Below are 27,099 nucleotides of genomic sequence, written 5' to 3' on the forward strand. Positions count from 1 at the left end.
CTGTCCTATCTCTATCATAAAACACAAAATAGTGAATAATGCTTTGACAAGCACAATCAGATAACACAAAAGTACAATCATCTTGCACTAGACCACAGATTATTGCAGCAGAATGTCAAATTACAGCATCTGAAACTGAGAAGCCAACTTTATTGTTTGTTTGTTTTTTTTTTTCATTTGTTTCCTTACAGCTGCAATCAAACTGCAGCTATCAGTTTACATATTCATTCTGTAGAGTATATTCAAGAGCCTTGCGTGTTGTAATGTGCAGGTTTATTTAAATTTAAATTAAATTTGTTTGAATCTCAATTAAACCCTGTTCATTTGAAACAGCATAAAATTGCAGTAAGGGTTTGTTTTGCTTTCTTTCTATGCCTGCAGTCATGGTTGAGGATGTATGGTTACCTGCCCCAGGCAAGCAGACAGATGTCCACCATGCGATCAGCTCAGATCATGTCCAAAGCCGTCAGTGACATGCAGAGGTTTTACAGTCTGGAGGTCACTGGACAGATGGACCCTCAAACTATCAGGTTACCTGAATGTTATCACAATGAATGTTTTGATAATTTTCTGATGAGCATAGCACAATGATTTTTGGGCTACTCAAAAAGTGATACAGCAGAGAGCTTTGAACTAACTTTTCATGAAGAGAAGAGCTGATGCTGATATTACTTCCTCACTGTGGTAAAAAAGGGCACTACTGTTTGTGATGTTAATACACTGGGTTGCTCCTGACATAACACATCAATTTAGATAGCAGGACAAAGCATGGAGTTAAAACTTTCATCTTTTTCTGAGCGATTATTTTTTCTTAAAACACTCACACCTCTTACCTACTTCTTTTTAACTTTTAAAGTGCCATGAAGAGACCCCGCTGTGGCGTGCCTGACAAATTTGGAGGCCAGATCAAAACCAATGTGCGGCGGAAACGCTACGCTCTGACGGGTCATAAATGGAGCAAGAACCACCTCACCTATAGGTATCAAGAATCAACTTGTCACAGATGATGACTACACACTTTATCGTTGGTTGCTGCAATAAGTCATACATGTACATCTTTATGATTGTCATTTGTCTTGTTTATGGAATGGAATGCTTTACAAACTGTGATAAACAACTTGGATTGTTTTCTTTTCTTATGTTCTGTAGTATTCAAAACTACACTCCTAAAATTGGAGAGTATAAATCATATGAGGCCATCCGGCAAGCCTTTAAAGCCTGGCAGAAGGTCACCCCTCTGACCTTTGATGAAATCCCCTACCAGGAAATCAAATATGGACGCCGCAAGGAGCCTGACATCATGATCTTCTTTGCCTCAGGATTTCATGGTGACAGCTCTCCTTTCGATGGGGAGGGGGGCTTTCTTGCTCATGCCTATTTCCCTGGACCAGGAATGGGCGGGGACACACATTTTGACTCTGATGAACCATGGACCATAGGAAATCAGAACATACAAGGTAAATAGCTACGGTTGGGGTAATACAAATATGTGTCATTGGTTTACCGGGTGGTACTGCCAATAATTTATTGGAAAAAGGTTTAAAAGGTTAGATTTGTTGAGGTTGTATCATATGACTGTAAACTCCTGCATGAACACACAGATTGCTTCAGCTGTTTTGCTTCATTATTGTTGCTAAGTAACAATTAAGATTTTCCTTGGGCAAGCAGCGGATGAAAATATTGCTCACTCATGTCGTGCTGTACAAATTGCAAATATCCTGTGCAAAAACTGTAATTAAACTGACCACAATAGCTCTTATTATCATTATTATTTTTACTACAGTTTACAATAAACCTTTTGCCCAGTTTGCTTCTAGTCATGGTACTAGTCTAGGTTGGTAACACTTTTCAAGTTCTCTAAAAAAAAAAAAAAAAACAACAGAAACGTGCTAGTTTTTACATATTTTAATATTTATTCATGACATATCAAACCATTGCATGTAACACCTAGCAAACACATATAAAAGGAAAAGGAAAATGAATAAATTGATTTTTTTTTTTGTATATTTTTAAATTTAGAACCCTTAAGAATACATCTATATAATTGAATGTTTTTGTTGTTGTTTTTTCAAACTGCACTGCATCTTCTATCATGTCACTTCATGTATTTCCAAAAACACATTCACAATTGTTGTTCAGACATTGTTTGCTTACTTATAATATGTCGTGCTTAATTGAAGGTTTGTCCCCTACTTCTCTGAATGCTTCATGCTTAACCTCTCTCCTTAAGTTGAGCTCCAAGTCAAAACTTCTAAACTAATGACAGACATCAGTGAGAATGAGGAGAACCATTCGAGGAGTCTGCATTGCATGTCCAGACTTCCTTTGCTAGTATCTTGTGCACCCATTAACCCTGCTTACCTAAGGGTATTTTTTTTGGACAATGGGCTTTCCTTCCCTGTTATCTACAGACCCACAGTTAAAACAGACAGCTCTGCTGTGTGTGTCTGAATCTGTTTGATCAGTTGTGTGGGGTGTGTTACGGGACAGATTACAGAGATGGTTTAAATGCCACAATAAGTGGCAGTGAGTTTACTCAGGGTGATTTGCAGACTGGGTTATTTGTTGCACCACATTACTTAAACAGGATCACACTGAAGAAAAAACACAAATTACAGTTTAGGCATGGCTAAAGTTTTTAAGGTAGTGAACTACCAACTTTTAGCAGTGTGTGTGTATGTGTGTGTGCGTGTGTGCGTGTGCGCGTGTATTTGCGTACGTGCGTGGGCACCCTCAGTCCAAAAGCATGGATGGTACGTTATGAGGTGTAAATTACAAGATGAGCAATTGTCTGTTAATGTCATTATTTGTCACTGTGTTGACTCTGCAAAAAGGCCAATCAATGATAAGGATCTGCATTGATATATCTCCCTGCTGTGAGGCAGCACTGGTCATCATCTCACTATGAAAGTGTCCTTTATTTGGTCCACCTATTGTTAGTAATTTCTAATCAAGTTGTTGGGTGTGATAAAATTCAGAAATAATGAAAAAACCTGTTTTGGATAAATTGTACACGAGAACTATAATTTTTCATTCTTATTTAAAAACTATAAAAAATACTTCTCATCTTTGTAAAGTGAGCTGAAAAATATTCCTAATTACTAATCTGGAAGTTAACACACTGTTTTACAGGAATGGCATATTGTTATGGATCAACTAACTGTTGGCAAAAGGCACAAAAAACTTGGGAGGTTTGTGTGGGTTGTCTGGGCAATGTTATGGTACCTTTTATTTACGCTGGAGTCCCCTGTTGCTAAGGGGAAAACAACCTGAGAACAAACCTCCTGGAGCTGGCAGTGTTTGTGCAGTTTAAGGATTATTACAAGCTGGCAATATTTTGGTTGAACTTCTAACAGAGCCCAGTCATTTGAGGCTCCATCCTACTTTTCTGTGTCATCCCAAGCAGTTGACGTGGTTACCTCACAAATGACTCGTTATCTGATCGGAGAGCCTTCTCCGTCATCATTGGTGGTCTGGCATCCCTCTTCTGGTACTGCTGTTTTCGCTCTTTGGAGCATTAGCTGCAACCTAACAAACCGCAATGACATTCATGTGACTGTCATACTTAATTATAGAAAGCATCAGGAGGAACAGTGAGGGTCATTTGTCTGAGTTTTAAAGAGAAAGGAGGATCATGCAACCAAAGCCTTTTGGAATTGACAGTCACCATTGAGTCTCTTTTTCACAGGAGGATATTCCTGATACAATTCTGAGGCAATGAGGTTGTAACATTTACTAAACAGCCAGACAGTATAGAGTTATACTACTGTGTGCTGGTTGGACAATAGAAACCAATGTGTATGCTGTGTATGCTATTCTTAATTAATTTTAGCATAATGTTGTTTCCTGTCAGAATACTTGATAGATTACCAAATTAAAGTATCTCAGTATTACCTCAGTACATGTATTAAAAGGTGTTTCCTTTGAAAGTTAAACTGTGTCAAATGTGCGTCTTTTCATCTCAGGTAACGACCTTTTCCTTGTGGCAGTCCATGAGCTTGGACATGCGCTGGGTTTGGAGCACTCCAACAATCCTCTTGCCATAATGGCTCCTTTTTACCAATGGATGGAGACGGACAATTTCCAGCTGCCTGACGATGACCGTAGGGGCATTCAGCAGATCTATGGTATGTTGGCTTTTGATTCAAATGTTTTACAATATTTTTTCTTTCACATATTTTTTCTTAAGTTATTTATCAAATTTATCAAAATTAAATTGTTGTAATTTTATGTGTGGTTCACTTGTTGTTGGTACACCTAGCATATTATATAAGTATACTGTTTAAAGTAGGTCTGCAACTATCGACTAATTTAATAATCGACTAGTCATCGATTATTGAAACAATGAATTGACTAATCGGATGATAAATCTTACAATTATTTGATCTATGTTGCTACAGTCTTTTAAATTTGGCTTGGGGCAGGCAAGCCTTTATCATTGTGTCAAGGATGAAATGCTCCCAGACTAGGGATGTGCAATATAGACTAAAAAAAATATCCCAATAATTTCTGGTATTCATCACGGTAATGATTAAAATTACAATAAATAAATAAATATAACAATTCCCAACCAAAGTGTAAACAGGTTCCTTACAAACACAAATGCAATTGAATACATCAACACTATAATCTGCTTCAGTAATGGCTACAATAGCTGCAGAATCAAAGAGCTCATGGGCTGATATTTTATGGCACATATACAGTATGTGCATGTGGTTCATTCGATTAGTGTTAGTGTATGCATTATATTTACAGTATTCCCTCATTTATAATGAAATTATTTTCTTTAAAGCACATGAAGAGCAAAAATAACTCCAATAGTGTTTTTACTGTTTAATATAAACAACTGCTGCTGAATCTTCTTTATTTTATATCTGATAATAAGTTGCATAAAGGTATGGCTGCTAAATATCACTCTGATTTCCTAAAATTAAACCATTATCATTAGTATTATTACCATTACAATCATAAATCTACTGAGAGCAGCACTAACAGGATATTTTGGTGTAATAATCACAAAAGTTAGGTACATTACTCTCTAATGGGACCAGCTTTGTCCTGTGATCAAGTGAAATATAATTTTAAAATATTGCGTTTCAAAAGTTAGGACAAATTAATAGTGATGTTAGTTTAATGCAAACATTTATTTCACACGTGTGGCATGTTAGCTTTTGTCCTTCCATAAAAGTAAATCAGTGGTTCTTTGTGGTTTGATGACAGTAAGCTGTGTACGTTTTACTTGGTCTCTTCCTTTTATGACGTCATTAGTTTTAGCTGTCTTATTTTTTGGTGGCTTAGCTTAGCATGCTTTAGTCCAGTTTCTAGTTAATAATCTTTGCTGGTACATCTCTGTCAACGTGTTTGTGAGAACTTTGGGATCTGGTGGAAGAACTTGGACTGGTTCACCTTGTTGGGTGTCTGGTCTGGTTGCAGTCCATGATGTACCGCTGCACGGCAGCTTCAGGTAGTCTGTGTGTGATTGAGCGGCAGTGCGGAGCTCCAGTGAACAGCACTCTGCTCTAGATAATAAGAAGTTCTTGACAAAAGCAGGAGGCAGTTTTGACTCATGGAACAAGGTTTTTAGGGGCATTCTTTGCTAAATTGAAGGACAAATAGCCCATGGCCTTTGCTAATTTCCAACATGGGAATTCATCATTTTTATTGTGGGATGACGCCTTACCAGTGGGAATGTTTTTGACGATATATCTCCCACTGATCATGTCCCTAACGTGTATACAGTTCTGAGCAAATATATATAGAAGGTGAGTGGAGCCCCTCCTCATGAAAAACAATGTTCAACTCCATCCACAGCTTGAAAAAGACAGATGATAACGTAACCGTCAGTTGTTGACAATTACATTTGTCTGTGACTACTTCTGTTATCGATTTTTGCCGACAATGTCGACTTATCTTTGCACCCTTAGTTTAAAGCATACTGAGTGCATTTAAAAGATCCTAAAGCTAAAAAAAAAGTAGTTGTGAAAAAAGTACCTTAATTATTTTTATATATATATATATATATATATATATATATATATATATATATAAATGAAAGACTTATCTATATGAAAGTGTATTTGTATATATATATACTGTATATGAAAAAACACCACACAGAACAACCGACAGACAGACTTTTACTCTGCTGCGTTTGATAAAAATGATCTTGCATCATGTTTTACACCTCACACCGATAGCAGAGGTGTAATTTGTGTGTTGATGACGTTTCGTTTAAAAGATTTTATAACGTGCAAAATAAACTGCCGTAAAAATGGTTTTTGTAAAAGTGTCAAATGATAGAAGTTCTAACATTGATTGTTCCTCACACCATCCTCATAGTCCATTGTCAGTCATCAGATTATCTGGATACTATTTGGATCCTAACACCGCGAAACAAAACATAAACGTGAGCAGCTTTTTACGAGCTAAAACATCCACAGCCTGAATGAAAACATGAGCAGGACCAGAAAACTGCTGAAATAAATCCTGAACAGTCCTTTTGTGTGAGGAGACGTCCTGGATCGGATAGGGTGGGGGTGTGGGGGAACGAAACGAGGTGCAGCACTTCTCTAGAAAGTCCCTAACAGCCTCTGTCTACAACTTTTGCCCATTTACTCAGAGTCATTCGACAGAAGAGGTGTGAGAACATGAGTTTGAGCTGGAGCTGATACAACGATTGAAAAAATAGCACAGTGTCTGCCTGTCTTTAATCTTCTGTCTCGAACGATATAAATGACTACAAAGATGGCGTCCGGGCGTACGCTCTTTCTGCTAATCTGGCTGCGTCCTCGAGTCCGGGGCAGCGCTTGGGTTTGCAATGGCAGTTTCTTGCACATACATCGGTATACGATGCACTAGCATGCCTTATACTGTGGGATAAAACTTGTAGTGTGCTTAACTTTAGATAGGTTGATCCCAAACACCTGTTTCAGGTATTACCACTCACTCCTTCCCTCTGTCCACAGCCACCACCGTTATAGTTAAGCTTCATGCCTACAACTTCACATCTCACTCTCACTTTACAGTAATCAACTCTTCCCCACCCTTCCATTTCTCTAACTTGAATCGCTCCTCCCTGCTCTCTAACCCCCCCACCTCACCCAGGTGTAACACTGACCTCTCTTTTTATATTCTCTCTTTAATAAAGCGTTTCTTACCCTTCCTTAGGGAGGGCTGGTGATGGTCACAATTATGCAATAAAATAATACAATTTATTTAATTGCAATAACAAAAAATGCATTGCTGTCTAAAAATGATTGCACTTCTTGCAGTGTTGACCTTTGACAGCATGTGCAGACAAGTAAAAAAATAAAAACCTGGGACAGAGTCAATTTCAGTCAAAACAGCAGCGATGTCTCTGAAAGACTTCAGAATGACTGAAACAGTTGCAAGATGCCCTGTCCACCTCTGTTCCAGAAGGCATTTGAGGTGCTCACCCTTGTAGTGTACAGCCACAGTGGGTTTCTTGCAAAATTTATACAGGGCATTGCACACATGAAAAAAATCTACAACAGCAGTCTCAGCTGACATGGCATGCACAACAACCAAGTGTAGCTGGTGGTTCAGACAGTGAATGTAAGGGATCTCACGGCCCAGTTTTTCTTGCTGCAGTTTTTGGACATCACCATGCTTCCCAAACATCAGTGCAGCTCCATCATAAACCTGACTTAAGATTTTTGATGTGTCCATTCCAGCTGCATTTAGCTCAGCCAAAACAGTGTCTGTTAATGTCAGTGCATCACCTTTGCTGGCTGTTGCTATGGTGAACAGGCGCTCCATGACTTCATAGGATTTATTTACTAAGCAAAGTACAATTAATTTATTTATACAACCGGTGGGGTCGCGTGTTCCATCAATTTCAGCCTGAAATAACCTACCTCCTCGACAATAGCCTCTGTCACAACACTGCTGAGAGAGCTTATGATATCATTTTGCATGTCATGACAGGTGTATGTGGCATTGCGGGGGATTGTTTTAATAGCCTCTGCCAATTCAGGGTCCTTTTTGATCGTGTAATCCAATAAGGAGATGAAAAGTCCACTGCCGCCCTCCGACATATTTTCAAATGCATCTATTTTCCCACGTAAAGGCAGCTGGTTTTCCACCAGAAATCGTACAATGTCAATTAGAGAGGATATGTAATACCTGTTCTTTTGTAGCTGTTTTTCGTTGACAATTGTTGAAACTTCTTTTCCAGAATTACGATTCTCTCGCTCTTTCCACATAGCATAACATGACATATGCTCCTTTGATGATTCATGTTTATGAAATCCATGGTCTCTTTCCACAGCATTTTTCCAGTTTCGAAAGCCCACAGTCACAAAGGCATGATCGACTACAGTCACGACGGCCTGGGACGGCCTCTGGCCGGAGTTAAACTGGCGACAGCAAAAACAAAATGCTGCATTGGCCTTCACACTGTACTCTAGCCAGTCACGTTTGTGATACCAAGAGGAAACAAATGCACATTTCTTCCTTCCAAAAATGCTGACAGGGTACTGTTGAAGAACAACTTGGTTAGGTTGGTCTCTTCAGAGGTCATTCGCTGGATGATGGGTTTTTTTTCATAGCATGTGTCTCTTGGGCAGCCACAGGAACTAAAGCTTGCTCTCCAGCAGCAGCAGCATCAGCTGCTGCACCTGCACCGAACGCGTTGTCTCCCTTTTCGGTTGATGTAGCAGCTAAAGGAGAACTTGGCCCACCTTTCAGCCTTTTTCTAATATCCATCATTCTCTTCTCAATTTGAATTATCGAATAGCTTGCTGGGTTTCAATCACGTGATTATGATTACGCACAATTTTTTTTTTTTTACGTTTTGCTGTGCTGTAGTATTCATCTGTGTTTCTGTATGCTGTTACCATCCTCTGATATAAAGCCTAACTGATCTTATTTTTTTCGATGAATAAAAAGATACTTTGAGTTATGGAAATGATTTGAACCATGACATGATGGCAACCACCCAGAGGAGAGCGATTTATTTCATTCAGTTGGGTGAAATAAGCCGGCGTTTGGGAATATGAGCCTGCCCTGCTCTAAAGGGGCGCTCATCGCGACTGGGGAATAGTGTGAATAAAATGTGTCCATGGAGCCGCGAGCAGCATCGCTGGGAGGACTGCTGCTGCATAGAGAGAGGGTTGATGATGGGTGGGTTTGTTTGTCACATACTTACTTACTTCTACTGAATAGTACTTTATGACATGTAGTGAAATAGCAGGGTGTTCAATTTTATATGCACAGTGTGCAGCAGGGGTGAAAGAAAGAAGGTAAATAATAGTAAATGTGCATTTAACGACAACAACCTAATGCTATATAAACAAAGTTAGCTCGCTAACATACCTTAAATGAAGTGGTTGCTACAGACACAGGCATCAGCAGACTCTGCTCCTTCCGACCGCAGACGTAGGTTTAAAATACGGGGTTGTTCTTCCTGCTCTCCGTCTAAATTTAGCGCTCTCGCTTTGTCGCGGTGCAGCAATGTGAGTGACGTCACGTGAATCAACTGAGCAGGCCACATTCTATTGGCTGATCCTAACAATAGCTCTAGGGTACAAATGTTAAACAACTACACTACAGCATATTATATCTGAGCAGACTCCCATCCCGTCCGCTGTCAGTGAATGGACACGTTCAGTTCATAGTCAATCAGATATCTTTGATTAATAAAAAAAAAGTAGGTCAACTGGGGGGGGCACTGAGCGAATGCCCCCCCATGATGCTGACACTGATGAAAAGTAAGATGAGACTGGCATTTACTGACCAAAGACATTGGGCTTTCAGGTTTGTACTATGAGCTCTTGAGTACACAAGCATTTTGAAGAATGACGGCCTCTTTTTTCAAAATCTTAACAATACATGTATTTACATGTGTGAAATATTTCTTATTTTTTAATTTTTCAAATCTGACACCACCACCCATTTCCCCCCCTCCCCCTGAAGGTCAGCCTGACGGCAGTCCCACGCAAGCATTGCCCACAGTGAATCCTCGCCGTCCAGAGCCCAGACCCCCTCAATCCCCACCTCGACACCCGGATCGGCCCAGGACAACTGATAGACCAGATCACTATGGACCCAATATCTGTGAAGGCAACTTTGACTCAGTTGCCATGCTTCGAGGAGAGATGTTTGTGTTTAAGGTAAGCAGTAGGGCCCTTTTCCAAAATGACATCGGAGAAAGACACAAAATTAATTTTCCTCTATCAACATAAGATGTTTTTCTACAAATGCTTTAAACAGTGACACAACGAATGAGGAAACAAGGTTTGTTTTATTCATTTCCTCAGGGTCATTCAGTGTGAGGAGGACTGACTACTCTGATCCCTATTGTTTTCTTTTAAGTTAATCAATGTAAAAAAGTACTTTTAACACTTTTTAGCCCGTTTGTCTTAAGTCTATGTGAGGGAGTGAGCAAAATTGTCTGTAGATGCCAATGCTGTCAGTCAGAGCGGTATAAACGGTTGGCTGCTGGCAGAAAGGAGGATGACAGTGATGCTTGTGACAAAGGGTGCACATTTGTGTTGTGCAGGTACGCAACTCAGATTTGTAGATTGATTTATGATTGTGTGATTGGGCAATGATTTAAACGGCTCCTGATGAGGGATCTATTTTCAAACTCTTATGGATTGTAAGATGTAGAATTTGTTAAAAGGGTGGGGGTGGTCATTTCCATGGCTGAAAACCTCTTTTAAACCAAAAAGCTACTGCTGCTCTCAAATGAAAGGTTTAATATTTGAAAAATCTGTGCCCACTGGGGCCAATATCCTTATTTTCTGTAACTGTAGTGCTTACAAGCCAGTGTCAGCGATCCAACTGGCTCACAAGGTCTTTCTTTGAGATGAGTTCAGTGTCCTGTGCATTTACACCTTTTTCAAGTATTAATTACCGAGTGCATACAGAGACAAGCTCTGCAAAGATAATGATAGGCTTCAGAGAGAGGTCAGGGGAGGTGTTTAGTACTGATAAGATGCATCATATATATGACACTGAACAGCCACATTGTGACAGCAGTATTTTTTTCTGTTCTGTTTGAATGGTTCAAACAAATTTGCTGTGTTCTGTCTATAGTAACCCACTGACCACTCCTATCTCTGTGTTGGTGTGTGTGACACTGACCAGCAGTTATGAGATCTGACACCCAGCTGCCTGCTCTTGTGCTACACATGCTATCTTTTCTCCAGGGCTTCATCCCTGACTGTAAAGTGTGTGCTTCTGGGGTCCTCGGCTTTCTGCTTTGGATAACAACAATCAGTGTGCACAGTTAACTGATTCATGGCTGCCATTTAGTCCCAAAATAGGTTTGATTTGAGCAATCATTGCACATACAGTGGAAAGGCCAAGTGGCACCAAGTTGACTAAAATCAATTCCAAACTGATCTCAGTCATTCTTCAGACCATACAATGCCGACGTACAATTTGCCCCGCCACCACTTTGCAGTTACTGATCTCATTCAAATTAAACCACCTGCATGAGATGTAATCATTTTGGGTAAATCATCCTCTACTTTTGTAGGTCACTCAATGCGCCTCTTTTTACACATGGGTGTTCATGAACACCCATGTGTAAAAAGTCCTACAACTTTGAGGATAGCTTTTATCAGTAGTTGTGGAAACTATAAGTTGACATTTAGATAGGCATATATTTTTCATTTAGATGTATTATGTGTAACATACTTAAAGGCGTGTGATGTACACTTTCATTATCTGTCAGAAATTCAAAAATAACTTCTGACAAATTGCAGGAGTTTTAACCAGCTTTGGTGTTACTTCCCCATCATGTCCTCATTACCTCCATTCCATTCTCCAACCTATATTTTTTTTAGGTCTGCTCCATTCATGCTTCTGTCCTCTTTGGGAATGCTCTGCACTACTACAACAAGAACAAGGAATGTCCAATAGCACTTTTTTTCCACAAGTACTAGTATGAATACTCAGATTTGTGTATTAGCCAATACCAAGTATCAATACAAATACCTATAATTGCAAATGCAGCTGGTATGATTCTCTAGAAAATAAATAATCTTGGTCACCTTTACGACTGCAACAACACATCACCAAAGGTCAAAATGACCATTTGAACGACAGCTGAACAGTTGGCAAGTGGTTAAGACAGTGAGCTATTTAGTATTGTTTTTCATATTAGGTTGGCAATAATTTAAACATTAATAGTTTTTTTAAAACTGAAATGAAACCTATTTTAAAACTATTTTATTGTTTAAGAAGACATATTGTAAATATTTTAAATTAAATCATAATACATCAGAGTTGGCATCGTGCAGAGATACATAACTTTGTATGTGATGTCACTGCAGTGACTCTACGGTGAAAAGTGCAGTTGTGTATGTAACATAAGCACATGTAGACCTCACACACTGCTCTGATATTAACACTTCTAATGGCTTCACTGAAGTTCAAAACTACACAGCACCTAGAAGGGCAGTCTAATGCTGTGGTTATCATTCACAACATCTGCGTGCTGCATTACTACAGCAACTACTAACAGTGACAGAGGTCGGCAAGGACATCCTTACCTAAAGCACCATCTACTTCCAGCTTCATGCTCATGAGTCTGAAACTCTCTTGAAAATGTTCTTCTTTCTAGCAATATCAATCCAATTTCTCTTGCTGTCTACTGCCATACATCATAGAAAATCTTATACCCATATTTGATATTCCAAGCCATTCTACTCTCCCACCTAGTCTCACGTACACACTCTCCTCCTACAGACTCTCCTCCATCCTCTCCTTTGACTAACAGTTTCTTCGTGTCTGAGTGTATTCCCATAACATATCAGTTGTACTCACTTTTCCACTGAGCCCTGTCTATGTCATAAAAGAAGGATGGAGCTGCCGCTGGGGCCGAAAAAGTTAATTATTGTTTATGGGCTGACTGGACGTAAAGTTAACTGTCTTCAGTATTGAAACTCCCTGAATGAGATTTGGTTTGTTCTCCTGGAATTTATTCTAAGCAGTCGTAAGACCAAACAAATAGGGCCATCTGAAGTAGTGCTGGGTTCTTTTTATTCAGGCTTTATTTTTTACTTGTTGCTGTCTCATCCTAAATCGGTCCCACAATGTGCCGCGCCATACTGTCTGTCAGAGTGTCCTGTGTGAAGGACGAAACAATGTGTGTATGCCAGAAAAGAAAGCATTAGTGAGCATTTCACTGTTACATTATTCGGGACAGGCAGGCCAAATGACTGACTACTTTTTTCAATGACGGAGTCCTTGTGTGAGGATTTGCTTGCTAACTATTTATAAAACAGCTGTCAAAGTTGTATGGATTGCACTTTAGGTTCTTTTTTTTTCATTCCTGTCTTAAATGGGGGGGGGGACTTTTTCAAGATTTATATCATGTTAATATGTCATTCCCTCATTAAAAACATGCCTGGAGTGTTGCCTTGGCTCGTTCATGTATGTTTGAGTAATCTTTAAAAACTCTGACGGCATCCATTTTAGGTGTAAATACGCCTGAGTCCTCCAAGGAACGCCCCCACCTCCTGGAGACGCCTTGGACCTTTCGTCACCAGCCGAGCTACCGCCCACCACTCCACAGCAGAGCCCCTAACTCTCCTATGTTCTCTTCCTTAGTTCAGCCCACAGCACCCTCCTCTGCAAATTTAACTTTTCATTTTTCTTATTTTAAATACTTTTGTAAGAAACCCATGGCTTATGTTGTCTGTACTCATCAATGTACGTATTAAAATGAAAAATAAAATAAAATGTAAATAAAACCCGTACCCCCCTCCAGCTGTGTCAAATCAGCTGTAGTCACAGCAAACAGCTGAGATAACTGTGTGTGTGTGCGTGTGTGCGTGCGTGTATCATTCTAATGTATTGTAGAAAGTATCCAAATACAGCGCACAGAAAAATAGAAGTAAACAAAATCCATGTGTTTGTATGAGTACTGAAGGGGGAGTGTTCATGGGCGCGTCAGACAAGCTTGGAGTTTCTTAAAGAGACTAATTTTTTTTAATATTTGCTGCATTTTCTAAAAACTATTGGGTAGCATAGTTATTTGAGTATGCTATAGAATGGTATTATGTGCCTGAAAAAAAACACGATACCCCCCTTTAAAAAAAACCAATATATTTTCTACACATCCTGTTCTGACCTGCAATGCAAGACTTTAAAAGGGCAGTTAGACAGAGAAATAAATGCAATCATGCTAGTCATTTGTCTTCAAGAAATGTTTTTTTTTTTTTTTATTTTACTTCAAACACATAAGAAGAAATGTGAAATATATATTTTGGTTTTCAAGCACTTTTTTGACAAATAAAGAAATGTAACAGCTCTTTATTTATTTTTTTACTTAGGGCCGCTGGTTCTGGAGGGTACGTAGGAACAGGATTCTTGATAATTACCCCATGCCCATTGGTCACTTCTGGAGGGGATTGCCTGGAGACATTGATGCTGCTTATGAAAGGCATGATGGCAGATTTGTCTTCTTTAAAGGTAAGCAGCAATCATTTGATTATTGAATCCTTCAGGAACTTAGACAACTGACTCTAGTCCGCAGTATTCTTTGTATTAGTATTCATGCTTGACATTTTAGCAATGATGTAAAACATTTCATTTTGAGTTGGCTGTTTAATAAAATTGCTTTTTCATTTCTAATTACTTTTTCTACAACGGGTTCTACATCGGTTTGCTTTTTGTCCTTGACTGCCCCCTTAGTTTACCCTTAAAGGCACACCATAGACTTTTTGACCTAAAGAGTTGACCTATATGAGTTATTTTAAATTATTCCTCAGGCCAATATACAGTGCTTGACAGTATCAATGCTCCGAGCAGGGCTTCCATCTTGAAATACCGACTGTGTAAGTTTGGAGGAGACAGACCGTCTTTGCCTGGAGAACGTTCCACTTCATGGCAGTCACGTGACCACAGGCTCGGATATATATCGTTCCCACGTGACGTTACAACATACGGGCATTTCCCGACCGAGCGCCATTGCTGTGGGCAGCTGAAACGAGTGTAGCCACTGTTTACAGCCAAAAGAGACCAATATGGTAGTTTTGTGTTGGTATGAATTATGATAGATATGTAACATCTCATCATATAAATAGTGGCACATTTAAAAATGTGTTTAATATACCGTCATTTCATACGGTTTACGATTAATACATTTGTGTTTGTATGACCCTATTTTTATTATTATTTTCATGTATTTTGAAGTCAGGACACTGGCTTCAATGTTGCATACCATGTATTGGTGATGACAAGTAACATGGAAAACTCTGTGATGTATGAATGACAGCAGATGGGTGTGTAAAATCTGTTTCCATATATTATATCATATATATTGCAAATCCCCATTCAGAGCTGGATATATAGCAGTGACATTCACTGTGCCCAGGTAGTCCTAAATCAGTTTGTCTCACCTGTGTAACATGTGGGATTCAAAAGTCTCCTTTTAACTTTACATGACTCAAGATGTTATCCTGCATGGAAAATCATCCATCTGTATGCTTCTTTACATATCAAAAACCTTTATATCACTGCATGGATATTCCAAAGCCATAATGTCTTGACACCATCATAGTTTAGTAGTAGAAAACCTGTTGGGGACTTTTTCTCTTCTCCCACACATACAAACCTTTACCTTGTTAAGAAAGAAACACTTCTTAATGTATTTTACATGCACTTTACTATTATTTTAAGAACAGTTTGTTACTTATGCCAAGTTGCTAAAAGCAGCTCATCTTTTATAGAGCAGGATATGTTTGTGGATTTAAAAAAAAAAACACAGCAGTCTTAAGTCGCGTTTGATTCGAGTGGTTGTAGGCACTGGGGGCAGCTGTCGATAATGAATGTAGTGATGTCATTAGCATGCCTCTCAGTGTGACACTTGCCCACAAGCTATTTATTAGCAGAGGAAGAGAGACAGAGAGAAAAAGGTAAAGACTAGACCTTAAGGCGCAAGGCAAGCAGAGACATGCACAACAGTGAGACATATGTAATCTAGACTCAATAAACAAATTGCATCAGTCGATGAGTTCACTTTGACTGCAGCAGAGGTTTTTATGTTTCTGCTCGTGTTTGTGTGGATGGACCATTAATCTTGTTCCAGGGTTTATTCAAAATGCTCTAAAGCAGTGTCGTTCTTAGAGTGACTTTGAGGATATGCTTATGATTTGTGGTTTCCCAGAAACCCTGCCATGTATACACTATTGATACTGTCACTGTCACGCATCATGTAACTACTTTGTACATCTTGACTTGATTGACTAAACTTTCATTCACACATTGAGTTTTGGACTTTTGAGTGCAGTAGACTAACAGAAGAGCAAGATGCTTGTTTTTATGTCTGTGGGAACCGTGTATAGTATCAGAGTTTTTTGTAATAGGTCTCAAAAACTGAAGCTTGAAGATCAGTACTTTATTTACAAGAATGGAATGAGACTGAATGTCTGAAAATGCTAATATTTAACTTGAAAGTACTGAAAGCTCCTTGGTTTTAAGGACAACAACTTGATTTGAAATTTAATTTCACCACTATGTTTTACTTCACAGCTGCAAGATAGTTAAACCATTGTGGATGTCTTGAACAACACTTTAGAAGACATGGGTTCTGGCATTTTCATATGAACTCTGTGAAACATTGCGTCAATCTTGTTTTCTGTTCAAATCCTAAGTGCAGAAAGGTCCAAAGCGGGCTCGTGGACATATGGGTGGATGGTTTGTTAATTACTGGGGAGAAAGTAGACTTAAGCTTAATATAAATGTATTAGAGGACCGTATTTTCTTGTCTCACTAAAAAATAATAAGGCTTGCCTTCGTAATTGGAATTACAATTACAACTAGAACTACAAGCAGTTATGAAAGGGGGCTGAGCCTTCTTGCGCGACTCAGCCCCCAGGTTTCACGGAGCCCGTGGAAGTATGTCACGAAGGATGACCGGCACGGGGCGAGTGTCAAGACACAGGCCAACGTGCCACTTGCTGTGAACAGGTAGATATGAAGTTTTGGAAGATGTGATTTTAAGTGTGAAAGTTACAGGCTAAAATGCATTTGCACCCATTGTAGCGCCACCTAGTGGTGCACTTTTTGGTATGGGTGATCTGTGTGCTCTTCTATGGTTACCCTGTAAATTTCACAGCCCTCATCATATTATTTCAGCTGAAATAAAGGTTTGTTTATTTATATGTTATGTAGTAATAAGCCACGCCCACTTTGACCAATCGCGATTAACTTCGAGATACGGTCCCAGGAGTGACCCAAGGTTATACCCACCAAATTTGGTAAAAATCAGTTGTGCCATTTAGGAGATAGAAATTTCTCATAATTGCAGTGCCCCCTAGAGGCCTAAGTTATTCAAATTTGGCTCATACACCCACAGTCTCATGGCAACCAAGGATCTCAGAATTGGTGGTGTTAGCAAATATTTTGACCAAGATATGCAACAGCTTGCGTTTTAATAGCTAGCGAGAAAAGTTTACTCGTTAATATTTTACGCATATTTTTTGCTGATCTGTAGAACAGGTCCAAGTGAAGACTCTACGTGCCAAATTTCATGCCGATTAAACAAAACCCCAAGGAGGAATTTGAAAAAGTAGGTTTTTAATATGTCGTGACGTACAAAGAGCAATGTGCTGTGGGAGTGGGCGTGGCCTATGTCAGAAGATGCGACTTAATGTAGGGAACATGTGGATATGAAATTTTTAAAGATGTGAATTAAATTGTGTAAGTTAAAGGCCACCTAGTGGCACAATTTTTGGTATGGGTGGTCTGTGTGGTCTTCAATATCTACCCTGTAAATTTCACTGCCCTCAGCATAATAATTTAGCAGAAATACATTTTTGTTTATTTATGTGTTATTATGTCATTAGCCACGCCCACTTTGACCAATCATGAATAACTTTGAGATATCGCCTCAGGAGGGACCAAGATCATACCCTCCAAATTTGGTAACAATTGGTGGTGCCAATTAAGAGATCATCATTCAAATTTGGCGCATACCCTCACAGTCACATGCCAACTAAGGATCTCAGATTTGGTGTTGTTAGCATTTATTTTGATATGCGCCAGTTTGCATTTTTATTTCTAGCTAGAAAACTTTACTCGTTAATAATTTGCACATAATTTACCCGAACAAACTCATAGGGTTAACTGGAGATTACGTCCAACTGAAGACTCTACGTGCCAAGTTTCACGCTGACTGGACAAAACCCCAAGGAGGAGTCCGAAAAAGTATGTTTTCAAGTTTTTGCGATTTTGCTCTGAGAAAAGTTAGGCGGAAATGGGCGTGGCCTATGCTTACATACGCGGTTCCCTGGCCCCGCGGGCTTAGCCCCCTAATTACAAGTGCGTGAGTGAGTGCGTGCGTGCGTGCGTGCATCAAACAGTCCTTATCTTCCGGTCACAATAAACAATAATTTATGTTATTAAGCATCTTAAAATACAATTATTACTTACCTACCTAACCACATGTATTGTTGGACATAAACATGAAAACAACGGTTTTAAAACATGTGCTTTATTTTATTATTTAAGCATATGCAACAAGCAAACAAAATATGAACGTGTATTGAGCTGTAGACTTTAAACATAACGTCATGTTTGCTCGTGCTTCACGTGTGGTGCAGCCATGAAAGGAAATAATAAAACTCTGGCACTGTTTGTCCATCTCGGTTTTCTCTTTGACTCAATCAGTCCACTCTCTCATCGCTCCGCAAAAAATTGAAACATGGCGATGTTGACTGGAAAAGACAATGACAGGGGTTGAGGTTTGGAGCGGACCAACCACAGTCCATATGGTCGGCGAAGAGGGCTACGTGGACCTCACGCAGTAGCATATATCAAGCTTTAATCTGAGTCTTTTTCAATTTGAGTACAGGTGGCCACTGTCTAATTAAATTGGCAAACAACCACAATTTCAATATCTCCTCTCTTTCTCAGGAAACCGATTTTGGCTTTTCAGGGAGGCCAACCTGGAACCAGGGTATCCACTTGAGCTGGTTGATTATGGTCAAGATATTCCCTATGACCGAATAGACACAGCCATCTGGTGGGAGCCCTCTGGCTACACTTACTTTTTCCAGGGAGACTGGTAATGTATTTATGAACATTAACTTTTGATCTATTCAGTATCAAATTCCATTAGATTTAAATCTTATGGGATTTATCAACATTCTGCTGCCAGCTGTACATTTAATTTTTTAGCTTATTAACTGCTATTTACACTACTGTGTAGTGCAGGTAAAAATGCAGGTTGTAAATTAAGGTTTGGATACCCTACCCAAGTCTGACGGGAACTGACGGGTTGGGCTGGGTTTGGACATACTGTATATGCCTCATCGTGGTCAATTTTCAAGCTTGATCAAGCACTGTACTGTAGTTTACAATTGAGAAGTCTGAGGAAGTGATCAAACCATAAAAACACAAGACAAGACAAATTAAAAAAAAGAGAATGTCTTTCGTATTTCGATTCCATTCAAAATTAGTTTGTACACAGTGATATTGCATCTAGCTTCTATTTGATGAAAAGTGACAGCAAACTGGTACTTAACTTTGTGTACCTACATGGACAAAACCAAAAGGTTGTTTACTAGTACTTTATTTAGTAGGGGTGTAACGATTAGTTTTAGCAATGATTCGAATCCCGATTGGCTCTTGCTGATTCAATTTAAGGACGATATTTGTTACATTAGAACGATTCGATCCACAACAATTCATTGACTTAAATCGATTCAGTAACTTTTTAGCCAAAATAATAATTCAACCAGTGTGACTGAAATAAATACCGGAATACTGTAAAGTTCAGGTAAGGTTTCATAGATTCCTGATGTTTCTAGTAAAGGAACTCATCTATAAATTATGTATTCATTTATTTGACAGAGAGAATGCAGTTCAACACAGATACAAAATAAGTTTTCAGCTGATATGATGCACATAGTGTGTAGCTAATGCTAATTTACAACCCCTGTCCCTGGTTGGGTCTTTTTGGCACGCGCACACACACACACACACACACACGCACACACACACACGCACACAGCTATTTAAAAATGAATGCAATTTTGTTTTGTTTTTCAGCCAAGACTTAAGCCTACAGATGAACGTTTTAAAGCCTGCTGTGGTCTTTAATTCAGTGGGTGATGATTCCACAACTTAGCACTATTGTAGATAAAGGCAGACTGACCAAATTAAGTCCTGCAGTGTGGGTTATGATTGATAGAACCTCTGATGACTCTCTTATTGCTTTTAATATGGACATAAATAAACAACATTTATGTCAAATGTATTCACATTTTATTTGAATAAAGTCCAACCAACACTTGAGTTTAAATTAACAAGATGTTAACCTTTTCTGCTCTCATTTTCAATACCCAATACATTTTCAATAAAAATACATATTCGGTTTACCTGACTCTTCTGCTGGTTTTTTATACATAAAAATATTACAATATTAATATAAAAAATTAAGTGCAACCAAGATCTGTTAAGGTTAAATAAGCACGGGTTGAACCTGATACTTTTCCTTTTAACTTGATGTTATCATGAGGTTTATGCAGAGCCAATGCTAACAAGCTAACCCTACCACTGCTGCTGCTGCAGTGAACACTGCCAGAAGGGCCTGGTGGTCAACAGTCGACACAGAATCACCTCACAATATCACCTATCGTTTGGTCACGGAGAGCTGACCAAGTCGGTTGTAACGTCTTTAACATTAAAAGCCGAACACAGATCAATGTAGTTTGATCATAGGAATATAAATTGATTCATTGGTCCCATGGATGAAGCGTTACACCCTTACTATTTAGATAATTAGACTTCATGGGTCTATCTGTTTAGCATAAAAAAATTAATTATTTGTATTGAGAATAACTCATTACTAACAAAAAAGTAAGGAATGCAGCAAGGCTGGACAGAGCAAAAACATGAGTACAATAGCAAATAATCATTTTAAGCATGTTGCCAATTACATACTGTGTTATTTAAGTGCTTCAACTTTAATACTGAAGTAATGAAAAAGTAAAATGAGTGCCTCTTGTTTGACCAACATCAACGCTGTAAAGCCTACGTAGCAATCAGGGTAAAAAATGTACATTCTGAATTAATTTTATTAGCACTCACCCTTCCAATAACAAAGCTCTTGTTATTTCCCACTCTTACCTGCAGGTACTGGCGCTTTAATGAGCAGTCACGCTTAGCTGACAGAGGCTACCCAAAGCCAATCAGCGTGTGGGGATCCTCGGTGCCCTCTTCTCCCAAAGGGGCTTTTCTCAGTGATGATGGAGGTAAGCAGGGACAGGGGAAGGCTTTATTTTTTGAGTACAAGTTTTCAGAAAGGGTGAAAGTGCGTGTGGCTGAAACAAAGAAGCAGGGAGTGGTCGAGTGATCCTTACACCAGATTTCCACTGGATGCGTAACTGCTCCAAAACCGCTCCATGGCGGAACATCTTCGTGCTTCGCTGTCTATCAATACCCACCGGCTGCATCTGTGATGCGCATTGTTGGGGCTCCACCATACAGCAGGAATTGCAAGGACTCAGGAGATCTCACTAATTAATGCGTAACCATGTAATATAAAGAGTTGTCATCTCTAAAAAAGAGAACCACAAAACCATATAAATAGTTTGTTGTGTCCTTCGAGAGGAGCAGAAGGAAATCTACTCAGTCCTATCCTGTAGATATTCCACTTTTGTGGAGATTATTGTGATTCAACCATGGATAAGTGCAATATTTATATGTAAAATACAACCCACTGCCGCCCTGTCCAGGGTGCCGCCCTGTCCTAGTGCATGAATAATGCTGGATTTACTGTAGGCAACAGCAGACACATGCAACCCCGAAAAGGAGCAAGTGAGTCAGAAAATGGATTGATGGGTGGAAATACGATCCGCCTTGACCAAGGAGTATTTTATTTTAAAAATAAACAAGATGTTTTATTTTGTGTCTGTGCACGACTTCCTGTCTAAATGAGGTGATCTTATGTAGCGTGCTCTGGCGTCTGGATAAAATAGAAGCTCTGCGTATGTGTTGCTGAGGGCACTGGTGCCAGAGCCGTGACACATCGCATCCACTGGCGGTGGAAACTGACATATTGACTAGAATGTAAACCGGAGCATGCATGCCGTTATGCATCCAGTGGAAATTGGGTGTTAGAGAAAAAGGGGATACCACATGTTTTTGCCTGCAGAGATGTGTTTATTTTTATTTATTTGTTGAGAGAAAAGTCTATACAAAGCTTTCACCTGACATTGTCAGTGATGCTACATCCATATAGAATAGCAAAACATCAATGCTAAGGTTCTATGATAAATACAAATTTTGCTTAGTAATCAGAAGATGCAAAATTCCTCAACATATCATAATGCACCTTTTAATAAATTTGTTTTGTTTACCTGGCAGGTAATGCTGAGTTGAGGGAATTGAAATTATAGTTGGATAGAAATACATTATCAATAAATGTTAAGAAATCATATTTCTGGGGGTTATAATAAATGATAAAATGAGCTGGAAGTGTCAAAAAGCACTGCAATATTAAAGCTAAATGGACTCTGAAACCATAAATCACTGACTTCTTTACTCTTCTGTAGTTCTTTCATATCTACATCATTCCTGTCAATTATCCTGTTTTGGCCGGGAAACTCCCATATTTTACCCCTCTTTTCCGCCATTTTCCCGTATTAGTATTTTCCCGTAAATATCCCGTATTTTAATGTAATAATAATTAAAAAGACGCCTTACTAAAATGAACGCCATCACTAGCCTAGCGAGAACTTCCACCTGAAATGGTCTGGCCTTAGTGGCAGTTCTCGCGAGATTAGTGCCGACAGCGGCAACAAACCCAGAAACAACTAAGAAGAGAGATGATGAATGAAGACGTTCCGGCGAAGAAAAAACAAAGAACTGGTGTAAATACGTTGTAAAATGTGACACAGAGTTTACCTTCCTAAAGAGCAGCAGGATCTGACATAGTTACACGTTCTGTTAGATTAATAACTGAGATTTTAGCATCTACCACAGCGGAAGGAACGACGTAAATCAGCATGAAAGTCAGCCACAAGCATGTCTAACTTAAAGACAAGCAACGTGAAATTAACAGTAAATATGCAATGTGTTGACTTGTATATGAACTGTAAGTATATTAGAGAAACACATGTGCTTCATATACACATTTATGTTTTTATTTAGGCTGTTTTATAATTTAGGAATTAGGGCTGGGCGATATATCGAGATTCAAGATGTATCGAGTTTTCTATTTTGGCGATATAGAAAACTAATATATCATATATACATATATATATATATATAATAGCTTATTATGTATCAAAATACTAGTTTTAGGAGTCGCTGCTTTTACTTCTCAGAACAGCATGTAAAGCTCAGTTAGATGGAGTGCACATGTTGATCAGCTGCTTGTTAATAAAGGTCGACCTACCAGATTCTAATCACATAATTGGATTTAGTAAGTGGTTGATAAGTGGTTATTTTAGATTTCTTATACACCTATTTTAAAATATAAGGGATACTGGAGCTTGGTTGAGCGGGCGGGACAGATGATAGTGGGCGCCAGAAAATTTCCCTTATTTTCAAATCCAAAACTTGACAGGTATGATCTACATTACTGTTTAGAGGTTGGAGGCAATAACTGCATCAGTTCTATTCACTCATTATTCTGCAAGAGAAAGCATTTCAGGTCTTTCATGGGGCAAAGTAATTATTCTTACATTTAAAAAAAATACATGCAATAGATTGTGTGGAATTACAGAGTGCCCAAATAATCTTTAAAGCCAAAAACAAACTATAATATTAAAACAGGAAACATTCAAAATCTATTCACTGGAAGAGGACGAGGCTTTAATTTAATTTTAAGTGTGCGTATCACAACACAAAGTTCCAACATTTTTGTTTGGGGAATAAAACGGTGAAATAATTTAAATGCCACACTCAAAGAATGTCCAAACATAAAACAGTTTAAAAATAGTTTATTTTTGCAAGGTACGGAAATTGTGAGGGTGTTATTACTGGGTGTTTATTACTTATTTTTTGTATGTACGTATGCACTCGGACAATTGTGCAGGTTTTTATGCATGCATAATTTATGTGAGTAGTATATTTAATATTGGTGTTTGGCTTTATGTCTTTATGGAGATAATTATTTTGATTTATTGAACAAAATTAATAATTATTGCATATACTGATTGAAAGTTAAATATTTAATTGTTATTGATGGAAAGGGGTGGGACTAAAGTTTATATACTGTAAGTCGGAAATGTTTATCAACGCCCCCTCTTTAAGTCTGTTTGCAGTTGTTCAACTTTCTTTATTTTTTTTAAATTCTGCTACAAATAGAATTACACTAAATTATTAACTAGTGCATTTTATTTGTTCATGTACATTTTAGCATATACCTACTTCTACAAGGGTTCCAAATACTGGAAGTTTGACAATCATCGGATGAAGAGCGAACCAGGTTACCCCAAGTCTATCCTCAAAGACTTCATGGGCTGCACAGTTGACCTTGACCCTGATAGAGACACAGATCTTGGACATAAATACCCAGATGATAACCATCCACCCTTTAACCCAGATGAAGGACGCAATGGTGATAGAGGCCAAGACCGAGATGGAACAACAAAGGGCCGCAAAGAAACAGATAAAGATGTGGGGAAAGACAAAGATGAAGATTATCTTGAAGGACGTGAGGAAGACACCAACGAAGTGGATGTGGTACTGAAGGTGGATGATAACGAGGAGCGGACAATGAACATCCTCATTGTTACCATCCCACTGGTCTTGGTGCTGTGTATCCTGGGATTGATCTACGCTATCATCAACACATTGCAAAGCAAAGGCGCGCCGCGACTGCTGGTACACTGCAAGCGCTCTCTTCAGGACTGGGTCTGACAAATCCTGTGTGACAACAGGGGGCTTTAAACTTTGACCATTAACATGACTTTGATTTTGAATACTTCTCCTATGATACAAGCCTCCATACATGATGTACCCATTTCAAGTTTCTTTGCTCAGCTGCTTCTGCATCTCCAAGTGGTGATAGATCCATGCTGATACTGTCCTGAATCACAAAGAGTTTAAAGGCTAACATGACATGTCTTATAGTCATAACACCACCCTAACCTCATCCTGTCTCCTGTGGTGCTCTACAATGTAGTTACTGTAGACTATTTATATGAAAGAAGTTTGCACTTTTTTTCTCGGTTTCTTTGAGTCACCTTGTTTGACTTTTTGTTTGATTTTTAAGATTATTTCAAAACCAATAAGGCTCCATCTCCCAGAGCTGGGTCCGTCTCATTGAATAACACATTTGTTGTGTCATAACATATGCTGATGCCATAACCTTTATAGAAGGAGGTAGATTAAGGTTTCTTAATTGCTTTATTGTCCTTGTAAAATAGTTGGTTAAGGTTATTAGTAAAAAGGATTAGTTTCTGAGTCTTGTTAAACTTTAAGGTGCAAATCAGAACTGTGAGTTATGTATGTATGTATGTTTTTTTTTTTTTTTTTTTGCCGCATTGGTTCATTACGCTAGCTAGCTGTTCAGGTGAGCCCTCCTGTATTCAACAACTTTTGGCAAGATTCAGGAATGTGATTTTTAGTACCAAAGCTACTTGGCTTCCAATGTGATATATCCAAAGTAGCTCAGAGCAAAGGTCCGTAGGACCTTCAAGACAGACAATCATCCATGGGCTCTAGCCTAAAGTATTTGATCAGTTTTTTCTCTTTTACTTGAATCTCAATTTAAAACAATTAGCAATTGGGGCCTGGAAACAGATTTGAATACAGTAGTCCCTCGTTTATCACGGGGGTTTTGTTCTAAAAATAACTCACAATAGGCAAAATCCGCAAAGTAGTCAGCTTTATTTTTTACTAATATTATACATGTTTTAAGGCTGTAAAACCCTTCACCACACACTTAATACACTTTTCCCAGACAGGAATTAACATTTCTCTCTTGTTTAAACACTCTCAAAGTTCAAACCTTTGTAGATTTTAAAGCATAAACCTGTTTTCAAACATAAAGCGCTTTATAGTCACACTGCTAGCGATCAGACATTGATGCCGAACGCATTAAGAGTCTTTGTTGACGATGACGTCAGACCATCAACACGGACACTTGTCTGTTCACTCATTCAACCATGGAGTAGAAGCTGTGTGTGACCACCTGGATCTGTATGACACTGCCTTTTTAACCGGGACCGGAATGGGAAGGATTAGGCGTGGAGGAGAATCAGCGAGGAGGTGGTAGTAGCAGGTAAAAGTTATCTCTGTAGCACTGAGCTAGGATAGCATTAGCCGCTAATCACACCAGCTTTTTTCACTGGTGGTTTATGTTTATGAGGAGAAAAGGGAGTGCAGCTCCTCGCTTCTGCAGGCAGTGAAACTCACTGAGTTGGATCAGGACACAGAACACAATGCGCGTTCATATGCTGTTAAACAATGCATTCAAAATTGCACTGTAAAAAAAAATCTGCGAAACACCGAGCCCACGAAAGGTGAACCGCATTATAACGAGAGACTACTGTGTACAATCTCATATCCATTGCATGGTGTTTAACTATCACAATGACAAATCTTTAAAACAACTTCTACCAATTTTAGTTTAAAATGACCAGGTAGTTTAGTTTAAAATAAAGGTTTCTTTGACAGTTTTATGCACTCATTAGTCTACCATGATACAAATTGTTTACTGTCACAATTGATGGATAAAAAGATGACCTCACTAATCATTGTGAGGCATCAACAAGAACATCAAGTTCTCAAGTCTCATACTTACACTTGTTTATCTTGCATTCTTTCTAGAAGCATTTCTTCTTACCTAGTAATATTTCTTCCTCTATTAAATGAGTCTGCTCTATCATGAGATCAAATTTGAACATGATAATAAAAGAAATAGCTTGAGAAAAGTAATTGTAATAGTCCTTCCAGCTCACACGTCTTTGTTCTCTCTTTGATCTTGTGCCTACCTGTTTTTATTTCCCTATTTGGAGTCTGTTTAAAGTCCTCTGCTGAAAGGGTAAACAGACTTTAAAGGAGGCCTCTTCCCTTTGTTTTCTATTACGGGCTTATTCTCAGTCTCTTTTGTCAACAATAGAACCTTTTTCTTAGAAAGAGCTGCACAAAAAATAGACTGAC

At 38.8% G+C, this 27,099-nt stretch overlaps 1 protein-coding gene across 2 annotated transcripts in view; it reads left to right on the plus strand.

Moving 5' to 3' along the window:
- mmp15b (matrix metallopeptidase 15b) overlaps nucleotides 1-26,874 on the plus strand; it is a 63,481-nt gene extending 36,607 nt beyond the window's left edge. Inside the window, exons 2-11 of one of the 2 annotated variants that reach the window (XM_028441946.1) lie at nucleotides 382-530; nucleotides 857-979; nucleotides 1,150-1,328; nucleotides 1,392-1,457; nucleotides 3,966-4,127; nucleotides 9,937-10,133; nucleotides 14,310-14,448; nucleotides 18,895-19,045; nucleotides 21,118-21,236; nucleotides 24,350-26,874. In XM_028441946.1, the coding sequence (XP_028297747.1) occupies nucleotides 382-530; nucleotides 857-979; nucleotides 1,150-1,328; nucleotides 1,392-1,457; nucleotides 3,966-4,127; nucleotides 9,937-10,133; nucleotides 14,310-14,448; nucleotides 18,895-19,045; nucleotides 21,118-21,236; nucleotides 24,350-24,852 (1,788 nt within the window). In that variant the 3' untranslated portion in view covers nucleotides 24,853-26,874. Of the gene's footprint in view, nucleotides 1-381; nucleotides 531-856; nucleotides 980-1,149; nucleotides 1,458-3,965; nucleotides 4,128-9,936; nucleotides 10,134-14,309; nucleotides 14,449-18,894; nucleotides 19,046-21,117; nucleotides 21,237-24,349 lie in introns of both variants that reach the window. The other variant, XM_028441938.1, reaches the window with a different exon arrangement.
- The last annotated feature ends 225 nt before the right edge of the window (nucleotides 26,875-27,099 follow it).

This window comes from Gouania willdenowi, chromosome 3 (genome assembly GCF_900634775.1).
Source record: "Gouania willdenowi chromosome 3, fGouWil2.1, whole genome shotgun sequence".
NCBI classification, from domain to species: Eukaryota; Metazoa; Chordata; class Actinopteri; order Blenniiformes; family Gobiesocidae; genus Gouania; species Gouania willdenowi.